The 17,472-nt window shown below is 41.7% G+C and overlaps 1 protein-coding gene and 1 long non-coding RNA gene across 3 annotated transcripts in view; both read left to right on the forward strand.

Annotated features, from left to right (window-relative positions):
* Positions 1–16,702, forward strand: part of LOC107998698 (ADP-ribosylation factor-like protein 4C) — a 33,992-nt gene extending 17,290 nt beyond the window's left edge. For both annotated transcript variants that reach the window (XM_017058105.3, XM_062084631.1), the window contains 3 exons: positions 6,628–7,387; positions 9,840–10,055; positions 10,796–16,702. In XM_017058105.3, coding sequence (XP_016913594.1) covers positions 7,177–7,387; positions 9,840–10,055; positions 10,796–10,992 — 624 coding nt within the window. In that variant the 5' untranslated portion in view covers positions 6,628–7,176 and the 3' untranslated portion in view covers positions 10,993–16,702. The remainder of the gene's footprint in view (positions 1–6,627; positions 7,388–9,839; positions 10,056–10,795) is intronic.
* LOC133667273 (uncharacterized) lies at positions 7,501–8,740 on the forward strand. The gene is made up of 2 exons (XR_009832603.1): positions 7,501–8,487; positions 8,577–8,740. It is a non-coding gene; the product is annotated as an uncharacterized LOC133667273 (long non-coding RNA).
* Positions 16,703–17,472: the final 770 nt, after the last annotated feature.

Genomic DNA, 17,472 nt, shown 5'->3' on the forward strand with positions numbered 1-17,472 from the left:
CAGGTACATTGACATGCACGTGCAAAAGTAGGTAAATCAAATTTAAACCAGAGGCGACGAGGGAGGGAGGGAGAGGGAAATATACAGAGAAATCTGGCGTTCTGGGTCATCGTTCAGCCTCTATTCGCGATGCTTGTTCTTGTCTCTGCTCCCTTAACCCTGTACTTGAAACGAACATCCCTTCGCAAATATTTAAACTTCTTTTCACCCGGGATTTTCGAGGTGTTCGTTTCGTGTGAGTAATTATATTTTGTACACACAAATAACCCTGTTGACTCGTTTTTCTCCACAGAATAATTCGAATTGAGATTAAATTTTAAATTAAAAAAGTTGTTGATATAGTAAAACGATATTAAAAACCTTTAATATGAAAGAATAAAGAATCGTGAAAACTCGAACTGTATTGAACTAAAATCCATGCTCAATTGAGAGACAAACGAATATTCTAACAGATAAAATTGTAAAATATCAGCGTGTAGAGATACGCTTTCTTGTTAAAGATGGCGTTGATTTACCTACTTTATCTTGGAAATCCAAGAGAAACGGAAGAGAAGAGAAAGAAATGGAAAAAGGAAAGAAGGAAAAAGAAAAAGAAAAAAGAAGAGAGAGAGAGGGAGCAGCGAGTGAAAATTAGCGGTGTGTTTGTATTCCCTCGATCCCCCCTTTTGTAAACGCGAAGGAAAAAGAGACTCGTTAATGTTACATCGAATCTCGCGTTGCATTTTTCCTCCCCTCGAGCTCGCCTTCTAATTATATCGAACGTTCGTTAATCGAGACTCACGTTTCGTTCATTCACCATTTGATGAATACAAATCGAAACGAATTCGAACAGCGAAATTCTCGTAGGATCGTGGATTCTTGAAATCCCGGGGAAATTTATTCGGCCGCGAATCGCGTGAATTATTCATAGATCGATCTTAACACACGGCCCATTATGTATTATTCCGCGAGATGCGGAAGATGTTGGGAAATAGAAAATTAACGATCGTTGCCGAGGTTATTCATAATTGGAATTTCGTTCGTTTGAAATGGAATTTTCAACGCGTCCTTTTTCTTATTTAATCGAAGTTGTTGATATAATAAAAGTCACGTCGGAAAATAATATTAAAAAGCTTTAATATCAAGGAATAACGCTAAAGAATAAAGAGTAAAAAATTCGATATATTAAACTAAAATCCATGCTCAATTGAGAGACAAACGAATATTCTCGAAAGAAGAATCGGATCGTTCTCTTCTATGACGTCTCTCCACACCATCGTAACAGATAAAATTGTAAAATAGAGATATTTTCTTGTTAAAGTTGGCGTTGATTTATTAAATTATGATTAAACACAATTTTAACCTAAGAAATTGAAAAATATTTGCTCGAAACTCGTTAATCGATTGTTTGGAAAATTTATCGGAATAAAATCTTGGCCCAAATCGATCGCCCCGTAAAAATTGAACCATTAGCATACATCGAAAATTATAGCTTCTCGTAATCTTTGCAATCCTTTTATTTTATCCCTCGTTGTATTATTTTATTGCTCGTTCGTACGTTTAATTACGGGCACGGCGTTAATAAATGCACGTTTTATTCGATCCGGGAAAACTAAATATGGGAGGGGGTCATAAAAGAGGGGAAAAAGGAAGGCGAGATATTGGCAGCAATATCTGTAAACTGCATCTGGTGCATGTGCATCTGCATTGGCTTGCATCCCGACCCACTTTAATCTCCTTTTTTTCCTGGACCAGTCCGCCACACCTGCCACCGCTAACATTTTCGAACACGCGTTTCTCCTCCTCCTTTCATCTTTCTCCCTCTCTCTCCCTCCCCCTCCCCCTCCAATCTTTTTAGAAACGCATTCCATCCCTCTCACGAAACTCGTTAACACTGCTCTCCGTCCCTTTATTATCCGTCTCATCCCATATTTATCCCCGTTTCACTCCTTCCGATCGAAAACTTTTGATCCTCGATCTATACTTTTGATCGTGCTGTTCGATATAGATAGAAAGAAGGAAAGAAAGAAAGAAAGACGCAACAAATTTATCCTATTAACGAGGGAGGGGAAAGAGGATGCGGGTGGAAAGTTGGCTTAATTTTATTTGACGCGATTTATTTATTTCTGGAACATCCTGCGAAGGATGATAATTTAATGGAATTGACGATTGTCTACAATTGAGAAATGTGAGTATTTGTATATTTAGAAGCGAATAGAGCAGGCTACGCGCAAACAGACGAAACGAGTATCGAGCGTGTTTGTCTTGCGGTTTACCTGTCTCTGCCTAACTCGTGTTCCTTGCGGCCTCGCTTCTTTAAATTCGCTTCGCCACCACGTTCACCGATTACCGAGTTTCGTCTCAGCCTTCGTAAACGGCCGGTTTAAGAGGAGAGTTTATCGAAACGTATTGTTGCTCGCGTTCGAAAAATACGATCGATTTCTTTTCTTCCTCTTTTCACAAATTCTGATTAATTCCAATAATACAGTTGTACCGTATCAATGATTCAATGGGCTTTGAAAATTTCTTCTCCGAGGATAAATTTTAAATTTGCATCGATAAAATATTTTGCAAAGCCAATTCTTTTGGGCTTTTGCGATTCATCGAACCGTGTTTGCACTCTATTTTATTCCAACTATCTCGATTGTTGTTCCATTAAGGTGGAGAATTACACGTCTCTGCGTAGTCGCGTACAATTAAATAGGTAAATAAGTCGGGGAAAGAGTCGTAATTGGATTCATTAGAAGGAAGAACAAAAGTGACAAGTTGCATGATTAGAGAAAATGGTGATCTTGGGAACAATGGTAGCGAGGATGGACGAGAAGGAGGGGGGAATGGTTTCGAATGATTCGTCGAACGATCTCTGACGATCGTTATAAGAGTGTCTATTATATATCTTATCGAGAAGTATTTTTTTTTCTCGTCCGGAATCGATCCCATTGTCCATTGCGTTTATGCACGGAAAACGGGATCGAGGAACGAATATGGATCCTATCGTGGCGGAAATAAGAATAAAGGATTCACCTAACTTGACGAAAAAAAGATACCGGAACACCGGAACAATAAACAGGAAGCGGTGAAACGAGCCTATCCGTTCACTTATGGTTAAATGTTTCCGTATTTATACGATTCGACGTAAAAATAGGAGATTTTTCGTTCGAAATATCGATTTTTCAAAATACGGATTAATCCCTCGCCTCAAAGATTAAAGTTTAATTCAGTATTTAATTTCACAGCGTTAAATGTTTCCGTATTTGTACGATTCGATATAAAAATACGATTATAAAAATAGAAGATTTGTCGTTCGAAATATCGATTAATCCTTTGTCTTAAAGATTAAAATTTAATTCAGTATTTAATTTCACAGGCAATGGGCGTTAAATGTTTGTGTATTTATACGATATAACAATGGAAGACTCGTCGCTCGAAATATTTTTCAAAATAATCCAATTTATTAATCTCTTGTCTCAAAGATTAAAATTTAATTCAGGTTGTTTAATTTCACGGGGATTGAGCATTAAATGTATTTATACCATTCGATATAACAATGAAAGATTTGTCATTCGAAATATCGAGGATTTTTCAAAATACCAAATTAATCCAATTTACTAATCCCTTGGCTCAAACATTTAATTCAATGTTTAATTTCATCGAGTATCGAGCCTACCCATCCACCTCATACTTAAATGTTTCGATATTTATACGATTCGATGCAACAACGAGAGATTTGTCGTTCGAAATATCCAGAATTTTTCAAAATACGAATTAAACCGATTTATCAATCCCTCAGACATTAAAATTTAATTCAATATTTAATTTCAGCGGGGAGAACAGAAAATTTTAACGCATTTTTAAAACAATGTATCACGCTCGGTTGAGCAAAACTCGCGACACTCGAAACTCTGAAAGTTGTCGATTTAATACCTCGGTCGCAGATATTCCATCGAGAGTGGACAGTGCAACTCTAATTTCAGTTTCAATTTTAGTTTGAATCCCGGTCGGGTGCAATTTTTTCGTCAAAAATTTCTCGCCACCTCGCTCTGTTTACAGCGGACAGAGAGTAGTCGTCCCTTTATCGAGGCGGCCGAGTGTAGCCTCGTTAAACTGTTTCTCCATCCTCGAGAAGAAACGGGACGGGCAGCCAACTTAGAGAAACTTTTTAATTCTCGTTCGGTTGTTGCACGCTTTATTCCGCCTAAAAATAGCCTGCACGGCCGTTCAACAGGCGTAGAGATAAAAGGAGAGGCATCATCGTTGGCCACCGTGATTCCATGGTCGCCGACCGCGGTGGAAACACGCCGCTCGTGCCGCGATCCTCCCTTTTGATTGTTTCTCTTACCGTAATTTATGGTTACCATTATTCTCAGTCGTGCTCGGTCGCGACACTCGAATCCGCTTCTGATCGGTTCAAGCAACTCGAAATAACATCCGATTTATTTCGAATAATATTCACGCTTTTTCGCGGTTTTTCTCGAGAATTTTCCAAAGGGGGAGCACGCAGTATCGATGCTCGTGAGGGACTTTGGGGGGAAAAAATTTTTATCCAGTGATATAATCGATAATAGATTCAGTCGTTGTTCAAGAACTGTGAATATTCCGTTGTAATTCGAAAAAACTGTAACCGCTCGACGAAGATCGGGATAAAAATTCGAGGCTAAATCGGCAACGGAGATAAAATTTTAACGATCCAAGAATAATGTTATTTGAATAATTTATTATTCGAAGCTTTCGAATAATCGCGGTCAACTATAGCCCCGAGGCTGTACTGATCAACCGCGATGCGAATAATGTTATTCCAGTTTATTTTGAAACGATTATTCTTATTATTCAAACTAACTTCGTTCGAACTTTTAATTATTTTTTTCAATAAATTCCACTCCGTGTTTCCTAACGCTGTAATACGATAAATCTAAGGAGAGCAGCTCTGAACAACCCGTCCCGCGAATTCTTGCTAGATAAAGCGAAGTTGGAGCTGATATTTGGAAGGAATATGAGCCTTCCGTGCAGAATTTCTTGGCGCGTGTCCTCATCAACGAGTAGAATTTTCTATAGGCGTTAACCGTGAAGTTTGTCGACCGGAGGAACGAGATTAATCGCGCCTCGCAGAACTGGAATATTCACCCGGCGGATTTGCATGCGAGGTGGTCCAAGACTTGCACTACTTATTGCCAAGGATTCTCTCTTCGTTCTTTTTCCCGCCGGAAGGCCCTTCAAAATCGCGCCATTAATCCGGAATCGGCTCACGCGACGTTACACTCTCTAATTATTACGTCGAAAAACTGTTAATTCTTCTCTTCGGACCGCCATTCCATTCTCCTGTCCTTTTCGAATAATCCCCTCTCCCTTTTTTATTTTCAATGGAAAGGGTTAAAGTTTTTTTAAACGATCGATTCGATCACGATTTTCAAATGGAAAATTCTCGTGGAAAATCCTTCTCCAACTGATCTGTTCAAGAGTGTTTTACGACAGGCTTTAGGCGGTTTTCGCTCCCACCATTATTTTATCTCTCGTCTCCCCGAGGAGGGGAGAAAGAAAAGCGGCATTTGAAAGTCTTTACCTTGCTTTATTTTATTTTTCCACGTCGAGAAACGTTGAACGAGAAAAATTGAAAGAGAGGGATGAATTATGATGCATGGTATAGGCGCGAGATCGATGGAACGAGCGGAGAATGCCTTGTTAGCCGCGATTCATTGCAATTCGGTTACTTCTGGATCGCCGGTTTAATTACTTCTCGATGCGTTTTAATGAAGTTAGCATCCTGCTCGTTATCCTGTCTAGATCCCCGCGCAAATTGCAGGAATCGAATGTTCCACGGATGATAGCGGCTTCTCGAAAAGGTATCGATATCGAAACGAGACATTTTCTAACGGATGGGGAAACCGATAAACGCGCTTCTCCCGTTTTAAAAATATCTCCCGCTTAATTGGCAACCTTTCAACGACAACTGCGATTCGTATCTCTCGCCTTTATGCACCCTCTCTTTTGTCTCTACCTCTACGTGGATACAGCTTCCAAATACGTGTGAAAATCGCCCTTCAAGGATCCACCATACTCCACGTCCTTGCGATACTAATCTCACGTACCAGTCAAATTATCCTTTAATAATTATCCTTTAACGTTGATTATATTCGAGTGACAGCAGTTCTTCGTCCGGCCACTTATTTGACCATTTACGAAGGATCTTCGTAGCTATTTCGAAAGATGTTTCACACAGGGCTTAATTAAACCATCGAATCGATGCGAAAATGGTTTATTAAAAGAATTATTTCGAACTTTAAAGCGTTCTATGCAAAGTCAGGACAATTTAGAGAAAAAATATGATTGAAGCATCACTTTTCTTCTCGACATTGGAACGAATTAGGGGAAAAATGTTAACATTACTCACTACTCGACGAAGATGTAGAATTGTAGGTGACAAGTTAGTTACCCCGAAGGAGATTTCGGCGTTAAGAGTAGGTTAAGAGCATGTTTCTTTTACAGACGAAAAGAAGTACAGTTCTGTCGCAGGTAATACCTTGTTGCTGTTAAAATCGGTAAGTTGTGGAGGGGCGGGGTGGGAAAAGGGAGATGGTTGGGAAAAAGCGCGGCTACAATGCGTGGAGGCAGGCCCGGCAGGCATCGCTAACACGTTTCTCCTTTCATTTTCAGCCGGTGCGGTAGTGATCGTGGCCTCGAAGCGAGTCCTTTTACGGCGGGGACGAGCATCGAAAGCGGAGGAGAGCAGCCTCCCTCCCCCCTCTGTCTTTCTCTTTCTCTCCCCGACTTTGGCGGGACGACCGCCTTTATCCAAGCGGAGAAGAGGATCGCGAGAGGGAAGAGAGAAGGAGGAAGAAAGAAGAAGAAAAAAGAAGACGAGAGATCGAGAGCTAGACCAGAGCTGTCCCGGTGTGCGCGGAGTTGGCATGGAGGGATAAAACGTGGCGGAGAGAATTGTGAGAAGAGAAAGGGGGAGAGAAAGAGAGGGAGGAGGAGGAAGGATTGGAAAAATTGGATAATAAATTCGGCATGAGGTAGAGGAGAGGAGGGAATTTTGAAGGGGGAAGAAGAAAAGAGGAGATTAAGCACGAGCGATCGATCGTGGAGGGAAGGTAGATAAGGGGGGAAGCTAAATGCCAGTTAAAAGAAAGGCGAGGAAGGAGGGTTAGAGGTGGAAAAGTGGTCGGGATAGGAAGGTGGGAGGAAGGAGGAAGGAGAGGAATGGGTGCCGGGATGGGCAGGAGCGGCACGAGCGGCGGCTTCCTCGAGGCACTTCCCACGGGAACGCCGCTCCACGTGGCCATGCTGGGCCTCGACAGCGCGGGGAAAACCACCGCGTTGTATCGGCTCAAGTTCGACCAATACCTGAACACAGTGCCCACTATTGGCTTCAACTGCGAGAGAATCCGTGGCGGCATCGGGAAAGCGAAAGGTAACGGAGGAATTTTCTTCTAGCTCCCGATTCTAAAATATTTCTGACCCTTTCCAGCTCGAAACCCACTATTATTCACCTATTATTTTATTTATGATTCGTTTTTTTTTTAGAATATCGCTTCACCTTTCCTTTACCTCTTATTAGAAGCGTGGAATAATACAATAGCTAGATTTCCGTATCTCAAATTGGATCGCGGAGTTTTAGAGTAAGCATAGAGCGTGGTGATGATAAACTTCTATTCCGTAAAGAAATTGGTGAGAATGGAGAAAGGGGAAGCAGCGATGAAGAGATAGAGGTATAGATATAAGAATAACAGTGAATGTGAAAGCACGTTACGTTAAGAAGGATTATAAAATTCGCTCTCGACGAAATAAGAAAGGTGAAAGACATCGAACGACATTTCACTCGTGACACTTGCCCCGAGAAACCGAGGAGGATGCGTCTTGCCTCCCATTTGCCTTTGCAAAATATCGCACAGGAACAACGATGTAGAGTTTAATATTCAACAAATTTCCTTTCTTTATACGTAGGACATTGAAATATAAAAATTTTATACGTTAATTGTACGTGCGCGAAATGAGTTTTGAGTTAGCTTAGTAAGAAATTCATACTCGGCCAAAACATACGGGAAATCGTCTCGAACTGTCGGGGTTCGGGCGAAAAAACGCCTCGAGTGCAAAGGCAATATAAATATCGTTTATATTATACGGAGATGTATCGTAGAAGGATATCGATCGAAAACTTGGCCGAGCGAGGATTAACGCTAGATTTTATGCTTAAAAATTCTAAATATGCAAATATTATTCTTCAAACATTATATATTGGTTTTCAATGATGTAATGCAGCAAATATATATTTCTATCCGTTTTCTCTGGAACATTTATATATTTTGCTATTTCTAGATGTTGTATACCTATTTTTACGAAAATCAATTTGACGGGTTAATTTATATAAATCAATTGCGAAATAACAGAAATCAAATAACAATGAACAAGAAAAAACAAGAAAATGACGATTGTTTAGCAATAAATACATAATCAAACTAGTTGTTTATAATTATGATATGATAGAAAATAATCCCTTCAACGGTGAATTTTGTAAGTGAATCTGTCTTATTATTTTATGAAACAAATAGATTTAATTTCAACAGCGTGTAAAAAAAAATATATGTTATTTAAAAGCTTAGGAAAAATTTATTTTCGTAAGAGAAGATTTGAATTTTTCAAGATATTTTCAAAACTTGTTCAAAAAAATATATTCTTTTACATTTATATTATTATGGGTAAGCTTTCAAAAGACATGGAACTGATAAATAAATGAAGACCAATCTGGATCGGATTCTGATATAAACGAAATTGAAGATTCTGACGACAGTGGGAATAAAATTACGACCGTAAAAGAAAAAGAATGCTTATTATTTCATATATCGAAAACGAAAGTGAAATAAAATATAATGCTGATAATGAAGAAAATACTATAGCCTCTTCACGAGCTTTATAATTTTTAGATTTGGCAGCCTATCAATGCCTGGATTATTATACAAAGAAACCACTTTAAGAGTAAACAAAAGAATTTTCTCTTTCAATTAATCTTTTTAAGTGTAAAAAATGTATCAAGGACATCAAATAATAAATAAATCTATACATTTAAAATAAATAATTTACAAAAAAAAAAGGTACATAATCAATGTCCGTAAATCTAGTGTTAAAATCGGACGAATGATTTTTTTGGAAGAGAGGAACACAGCGCGCTAAGATCGGAGCTTAATGGAAATATCGTAACGATTACGAGATTGGTTTAACGCGGAGCCCATTTATTATTACAGTTATCGCGTGCGCGTCAACGTAATAAGTCGATGTCTGTTTCCTCCTTGCGGCACGAGTAGGTCTACTCGTCCCAGAAACCTGGTATAATACCGGTAATTGCGGCGAGAGATGAAAATCGCATCAAAGAACTTCCTCTTTCGTTTCGTATCCGTTCGTATTCCGGAGAAAGTAGCAGTTTTTTCTTGCTAAAAGAAAAGAAAAGAAAAAAAAGAAATCATAGTTTCCCAAATAGCAGGAAACCGTCCTGCGAGATCCATTTCCTCGGATTAAAACAGGATGTGAAAGCGACTAGGACGCGCGTTATATTCGGGATAACAGAGTTTCGCGAGGAAAGAGAAAGAGAAAAACGTCGCTTTCCAACCTCTCTCGATTATTTCGCCCGGCATTTTCTAACCGATCTATCCGTGGGAATGAATCTTTCAAATCCATTACAATCCGTGTATTTCACAAATCAGATACGGTTAAAAATTGCAATTAATTCTCTTCTAAATTTCTAAACACCACGGGTTCCTTTTCGTATTTCGAACGAACGATTTGTCGGCGCGAAGAGAGAGAGAGAGAGGTAGAAAGAGAGAAAGAAAGAAGGACAGAAATAAATAGATCGGCATCGTGGTTTGTCGCAGGTGTGAATTTTCTCGTGTGGGACGTGGGCGGGCAAGAGAAATTACGACCGTTATGGAAGTCTTACACCAGATGCACGGACGGTATTATCTTCGTGGTCGACTCATGCGATGCGGAACGGCTCGAGGAGGCCAAAATGGAGCTGACCAGAACGGCGAGGAGCCCGGATAACGCCGGTGTGCCCATTCTGATCCTAGCCAACAAGCAGGATCTGCCAGGTAACACAGTTTCGCGATGTGATCGTGTGCATCGTGTTAACTTGGCGTTTCGCCCCGATTATATAAAGACAACCGTGGCCTCTTTTCCAAACGAGATTGCTCGCTCGTTGACATAATATCGAACGTGTTTCTTTTCTTCTTCTTCTTTTTCAAGGGAAATCGTGAAAAAGATTCGATTCAAATTCAAAAATTTTCACTCTCTAAAGTTAGAAAAACCGAGTAACGTTTCGATATCGGTTTTTCCACGTATTCGTGAAAATAAATATAAGATCATTTTCGAAGACTCGAGCGTGGAGGAATAGGAATAAGCGGGCAGGAAAATATTGGCGCGTCGGTTCGAACGGTATGGCTTCGCTACCTAATATAAACGCACTTGACCGCAATTTATAACGGAGCATGGTTAGATTAAAGATTAAACATCCTATATATATATATATGTATATATACGAACAGCGTTTGATTTTACGTTATTTGCTTCTAATAAAAAAATAAATAAATAAATCGGTCGCATCATTCGCGAGATTGCACAGGCTTCTCTACGTTTTTCTTTTTTCTATCTTCAGTTATTGCATAAGCAAATCATGGTACAATAAACGAATGAAATCGAACGGCGCGTAACAAGAACGAGATCGATCGATGCGAGAGAGAAACCTGACAGCCCTGAAACCGCGAACGAAAGAAAGATCGCGACCCCTGGTTGATTGTTGCTGGAAATGTGAAGGTTGAACCGATGTCCACAGGTGCCAAAGAGGTGGGCGAATTGGAAAAGCACCTGGGCGTACTGGAACTGGCGGGGATGCCGGGGAGCGCGTGCATCAGGGTGCAACCGGCCTGCGCGATTACCGGCGAGGGGCTCCACGAGGGTTTGGACACTCTTTATCAGCTGATACTGAAGCGGCGCAAGCTCGCGAAGCTGAACAGGAAACGGGCCAGGTAGGCCAGGGCCTCGGAGGACTGCACGTGCGTCTTCTGATTTTGCAAGTCGCGGACAGTCTCTCCTTCGGGCACAGCCACGCCTTCCACGGTGTCTTCTTCCTCCCCGTCGCGATGCCGCGATGCCGAGCTGCTCGAGTGAACAACGGAACTGCGCGCGCATCAACATCCCCACGAACATTGCTCATTCGCCGTGGACAAAGTCGCCTCGTCGTTGCAAGCTCGCGCGAGCAACGCTGCCGATTCGCGCCCTGGTCTCGATCGAAAGCTTCCAAAGATCGACACCGCGCGTAACGTAGAGGATCTCCGTTCTTCCTCTCGAGATAGATCTCGACTCGATGCTGATCGTTTCAACGGATCGGGGAATTTGGGACAGGTGTTTTTCTAGACGCCCAAGTCAACGAGGTCGCGAGGACTATTCAAGGGGATACTCCTCCCCCTCCACGAACAGGAATAAGTGATCTAGGAAATTTTTTTCTAGCTAGCGTGGATCGATCCACTCGCTGTTGCGAGAGATATTGTTAGACGAGCGAAGCGAAGGATGTCTGTCACGACAACGAATCAAGTGCTTCTTCGCCCTCGGAATAATAGAGAAGCTCTATTTTGCCAAAATTTTCAAACGGACGTTCCTCGGGACGTTTCTTTAGGAAATACGATTTTTAACCATCCGATCGCCTCTCGGCCTCTCACGGATAACGAGCTCCCCGTTCTTTTTCGCCGGCCGATGACGGAAAAAATGGGGAAACGGCGTTCTTTTTTCTTTTTTCTTTTCCTTTCTTTTCGTGAGCTCCGGGAGAAGAGGATTTTTCGATAACGAAGGCTTCGTCCACGAGGCTTCGTTGCTGATAACAATGACGTCGAATCGTATTAATAATGCTGACGCGGGTCCGGGTCAAGGAGGGAGGCGAAGATAAAAGCGCGGGTATTAATAACCGTGACTCGAACCCCGCCAAATCATCGAGATTAATTAAAAATTATCGCGACGGAGCTCGAACGTTCTCCTCCTCGTTTTCGAACGAGGATGGCCGCACCATGATTTTATCATTCGGACATTTTTATGGATATCATCGCGGAAGAGGATTCTCGTCGCGGCGAGCAGAGGAGAATTTTTCCTTTTCTTTTCTTTCCTTTTGTTTCTGCCACGTGAAAGATAATCGCTGATTGGCCCTTCACTCGTGAATGAATTAATCGCGTTAGCAAGGCTAGTAGTGATACGCGTTCGTCGAGTTCGTAGAGCTCGAGGTGAATGAATCGATAGGACCCTAGGTGTCCCGACGATCGTGATCGTGCCTCTCTAATTTTTTGCACCTTTATACCACGTGACACGAGAGTAAGAGAAATGGAAAGAGAGAGAGAGAGAGAGGAAAAACGATCAACGCGTGAAACGTCGATTGCTTCTTCCCGAACGGAATCTTTTTTTTAGCAAAACGATGTGATAACTATCCCCTATCCCTTAAACTATCGTACGTGTGTATATCGTATTCGTTGTATCGTGCTCTATAAGGGGCTAATATAGAAAAGGCGAATCGATCGTTTTGAGCTCGATCGGAAATCTCGATACATATCTCGAAGAAACGGATGATCTATCCTGATGATGATGTGTATATATATATATATATATACACTTTTCGTTGTAATATTCTTCTTGGATACGTGATTCGTTGACTCGATCTGATTTTTGCGTCCTAAGTTTTTGTTTTGCGTGAGTTTGTACGTTGAATAATTGTTGCGAGAGAAAATTGTATATTTGTTACCGTATATCTTCGAAACTAATTCTATTTAGAATTATTTAGGATTGGAGGAATTGGTCGATTTCCGCGCTGAAGGGCGGAGCTCAAAACGGTGGGTGCTCGTGTTTCTCTTGCCAATGTATACTTTTTATCCATAACGGTCCCTTCCACGTGCGGACATCCGGTACGTGTACTTCTTATCGACCACCACCATTACCACCGTAATACGAGACGATATTTTCTTAACGCTGTATATAGGAAACGCTGTATCGCACGGGGAAGATTATCCTTCCGACAATTGGACGCGTAGTTTTTTTTTTTTTTTTCCATCACCGTGAATTTCCTCTTCGCGAGGAATCGATGTCGAGAAATTTATTATCGCGTATAAATGATTCCTATTCGTAGAAAATATCGTCGTCGTGATTTATATTTGGATACGGTACGGTCGGGGAAGAAGTCGCTAATTAGAAGTGCAGTTCGCCAAACAATCCAAGTTATTATGATTATTATTATTATTATTATTATTATTATTATTATTATTATTCGTTTTCGTTATTTTCGAACAGCGCAAAACTTGTGATTTCGTTCGTCGGTTCGTTCGTGTTCTCGTGGCCCACGCCCCCTTCTTAAACTTTCCTTCGTAACATTTCTCCCTTTTCTCCAACTTTTCCCTTCGTAAAACAAGGAAAACATCTCTCTCTCTCTCTCGCAAACTTTCTACCACCGTTCCTCTTCCCTTTCGCAAAAATCACTTCGATTCGAGGAAATCTCGTTGAGAAAGTCAACGAGATACATTTACATTCGCGTCTCGACAAGGAGTGGTTCTCGTGAATCAAGAGAGAGGAGAGAGACAGAGGGAGAGAGAGAGAGAGAGAGAGAAAGAGAAAAGAAGCGGTTAAAATCGAATTTAACGTTTAAAGATTGGACGAGCACAGCACAAAAGCGGACGATATTTTTATTCAAAATAGAGAGGATGTGATAAAGTGATGAAGTAAGAGACTTCCTCTTGGAAAAATCTGAACTCTTTTATTTCCGAAATAGACGAAGAGAAGAAATGGGAGCGTACGAAGATCGGACGAGGCAATTTGACTGGTTATTTATTGGGGTGCGCGGATCGATATTAGGCCGGGAGACACGGGAGGGCAACACGAGACCGGAAATCGTGGTTTGCGGGCGACGATACGTCAACGAAACAACGACCCGCTGTGACGGAAGTGGCTGGATCGAAGATGTTCCTCCGTATGGAGAGAGAGAGAAAAAAAAGAAACGGAAAATTTCGTTTCAAATCTAGAGTTCCTTCGGAAAAACTTCTCTCCCTAGTTTCACGTTTGCTCCAAGTTTATTTTGACAAAGTTTATCGATTTTTTCGATCTCTATCTTTAAAAGAACCTTTGAAAGATTCCATACTGACATTGTTTTCCGATTCTTCTTGGTTTCCCTCTCCCGAGCAAAAATCTTTCGAAAGGGAGTGGGAATTCGAATTGTCATCTGGAAGGAATCGATAAAGCTTGCAGTGAGTCACGTCCGGACACGGCGCCGCAATTGCAATTTATTGTCGAGGGAGGCGAGCTCACGGTCACGCAATTTTTGAATATTTATTCTAAAATTGCTACGATAAAAGACGGGGTATACGATGCATTCCCAGGATCGATATGTCTTGTGGGAGGGGAGAGGGAGAGCAAGAGGGAAATGTGAGCGGAAATCGCGTTATCGATGACACGGAAAAAGTAAGCAAAAGGAGGAGGAGATAAAGGGGCATCAAAGTTGCACGAGACCAAAACCCCTCCATCTCTCGAGGAAATAGGAAACGATGTCGCTTCGATGACGCGTATTACATCGGATATCGGCCACCTGGATATTTTCTACGAAACGCTCGTTCCATATCCCCTCCCGATTTATTATTTTGCAGCTTGTTTTCTAACCGTCGAAAAATATCAATTCATGAATATTCTTCTTCTTCTTTTTCTTTTTTTCTTTTTGCCATGCGTTTTCCATAAAAAAAAAAAAGAAGAAGAAACCGATGTTCGAGCTAGGGGAATAATTAGACATAATTATTCTCGTCAACGATCTAAAAGGATGAGGAATGAACGAGGATGAAATTCGCGGCAGGATCGGTGGAAAAGGAATGGTGTGGACGGAGAGCACATCAGGAACGGAACCAGTTTCTTCACACTTTGTTGCTCGAAGCAACGACTCCTTCGCGGATACGTACGTACATGCGTGCTTCCTACGATTCACGCCGCGTTCCGGAATGCGTTGAAAATGCATCGATGGAATGATTTCGAGCTCTCTTCCTCATCGAGTTCTTCCATATCTCCGATTCTCTTCTTTCAAGATCCCTTTCGGAAGAATATTCGGACAACGTGTATATCGTTACGAGCAACCTCCTTAAGCAGTACCAACTTTCCTCTCCTCACGTCCCACTTGCGGCGCCGCCTTAACCCAGTTGCAACCAACTTCCGGTGGCACCGATCGCCACCTCCAACTCCGACAACTTAATTACCACGGCCTCTAATTACCGTGTCCTCCCGGTCCTCGACTGACTTAGAAGGGCGTCGCGACGAGAGCACGCGATCCGGTTGTGCGTGTGTGTGAGATTACGAGTGCGAGAAACGAGAGAGAGAGAGAGAAATGGGTAAAATAAAATTCGTATTGTACACACGACTGTAACACGAGTGTCGATGCTAGTCGAGCCGAGAATTATTAATTTCGGGGAACCAAGAGAGTGTGTTGTAACGAGTACGTGTAGCGTACGCCAAAAAATATATATATATATAAAACGGATTTATACTTGTAAGAACATTGTAAATAGGCAATTGCAGGCTGTAAGTTTTTCGTAGGATTTCCTCGCGGCGTGGAAACCTGTTGGCTCGGTTCGGAGAAATTTCTTTTAAACGATTTAAGGGATGTTGTTCATTTTTCCAGGTTGAACGTTCTTGTAGTTTATTCCGGTGTTGTTGTTCCGTTGAGAGAGAGAAAGGGAGGATGATTAAAAGTGAGTTAAGATTAAGAATTAAGATTAGGAAATTTCGTGAATTTTGATTTTCGCGTATGAATTGGCGAATTTTGATTGATTGGTTGCGCGGAAGATTTGAAGAAGATTCGTTGGAGAATTCGGATAGTAAAATTTGAATAACTTAGATAGCTAATTGTTCGATTAACTGGCGGGGAGAAGGGAATTTGGTTCCGTTTAAACGTTCGATGGAATGTGGGTAACGGATCAGAATGATTAATCATCGCGCGATGATTAAGAGCGACTGATCGACATATCAGTATAATAATCATTGATTATAATTTATCCGATCCAAGTGCCGAAGTTTTCCACGCTTAGAAAAAAAAAAAAAAAAGAGAAAAAAAAGAAAGGAAATCGACCAATGTCTGTCGAGTATGATTGTTGTTTTTTATATCGACTGTCGTTCAAAAAAATTCTATTGTATACTATACTTGCCCTTGTTGTGTTTTATTACCATTCGATATTTTATCTCGTGCTTCTCGATCGAACGATAGATCGTATATTTGTGTAATAATTAAACACGGCTAACCGAGTAGCGAACGATTAAGCGAGAGAAGAAACGAGGAGAATTTGTGAGAGATGATCGAGCGCGGAATTGTGAATAACGATTGTGAGAGAAAGGAAGGAAGGAAGGAAGGAAGTAAGAGAGAAAGAGAGAGAATGTAAAGAATGCATGCAAAGAAAGAAAAAAGAGGAAAAAAAGAAAAAAAAAAAGAAAAAAACGCGTTTCTACCGTAACGAGAACAATTATTATTATATCGTCGTTCGTCCTCGCGCTTGAATATTCGTATATTTATATAGCATAGACTCGCCACTCTTCTCTTGTGTGCGTGCCGTAGATGCGCCAGGTGAATGTTGATTGTATTCCCGGGGACACCGGCTCCAGTCCCAACCAGACTGATGAACGAATCCTTTCCGACTGTGAGCGAGGATTTTTTCCAAATAAATCAGCTAATTCCGTTATGTTTTAATCACATATTTTATTTATCGATCCAACCGAGATATTTCTAATTTTTCGACAACCAGAGGAACGAGTACTTCCATCTAATCGAAGAAAAATTCTCTTGCGACAAATGGAAAAGGAAAGAAGAGAGAAATCCTTTTAAGAAGCGAAACAAAGAAATTTCGCCGGTGCAGGGAGCAAAGAGGCGCGCGCTTCTCCTCGAACCTTGAAATTACTTTCATTCGGTCAATAACGATCGGCCGGTGCCTCGTCCACGTTCCCTCCCGCAGCGCCTCTTGTTTCCGTGTCGGGTTGGCTACTTATTCATGCGGATCAGCCCCAAGCGCGAGCGACAGGAGGGACACGGTGGCAGCGGTTCGAGTGAAAAAGGGAGGAAAGGAGAGTGTTTCGCGGTTATTGTTCCCTTTGGACAGGATAGGCGGCACGTGGCGCGCGGATGCGGCCATTTACGCCGCGCACGCACGCACGCGATGAACACCGCCTTCAAAGGAAAAGCCCCTCTCTCTCCTCCCCTTCCTCCACGTTTTTTTCACAATCCTGCGCCAAGGATTTCGCGTGAGGGGAGGGGGCAGGCTTCCCTCGAATTCGCGATCCTCCAATTCGTTTCGCGATTCTTCTAACGGTAGTCCACAGAATTTTCTGCGCTGGTGGTGATACGCGCCTGCCTCTCGAAGCGGTGCCTATTTCTTTCACGATCCTGCCGCTCTCCTCTACGCTACGGCACAAAGGCTTTTTTCCTTTTGGCAAGTTTAATCGACCCTGTACGTAGTTTAATTT

Source organism: Apis cerana, linkage group LG14 (genome assembly GCF_029169275.1).
Source record: "Apis cerana isolate GH-2021 linkage group LG14, AcerK_1.0, whole genome shotgun sequence".
Taxonomy (NCBI): domain Eukaryota; kingdom Metazoa; phylum Arthropoda; class Insecta; order Hymenoptera; family Apidae; genus Apis; species Apis cerana.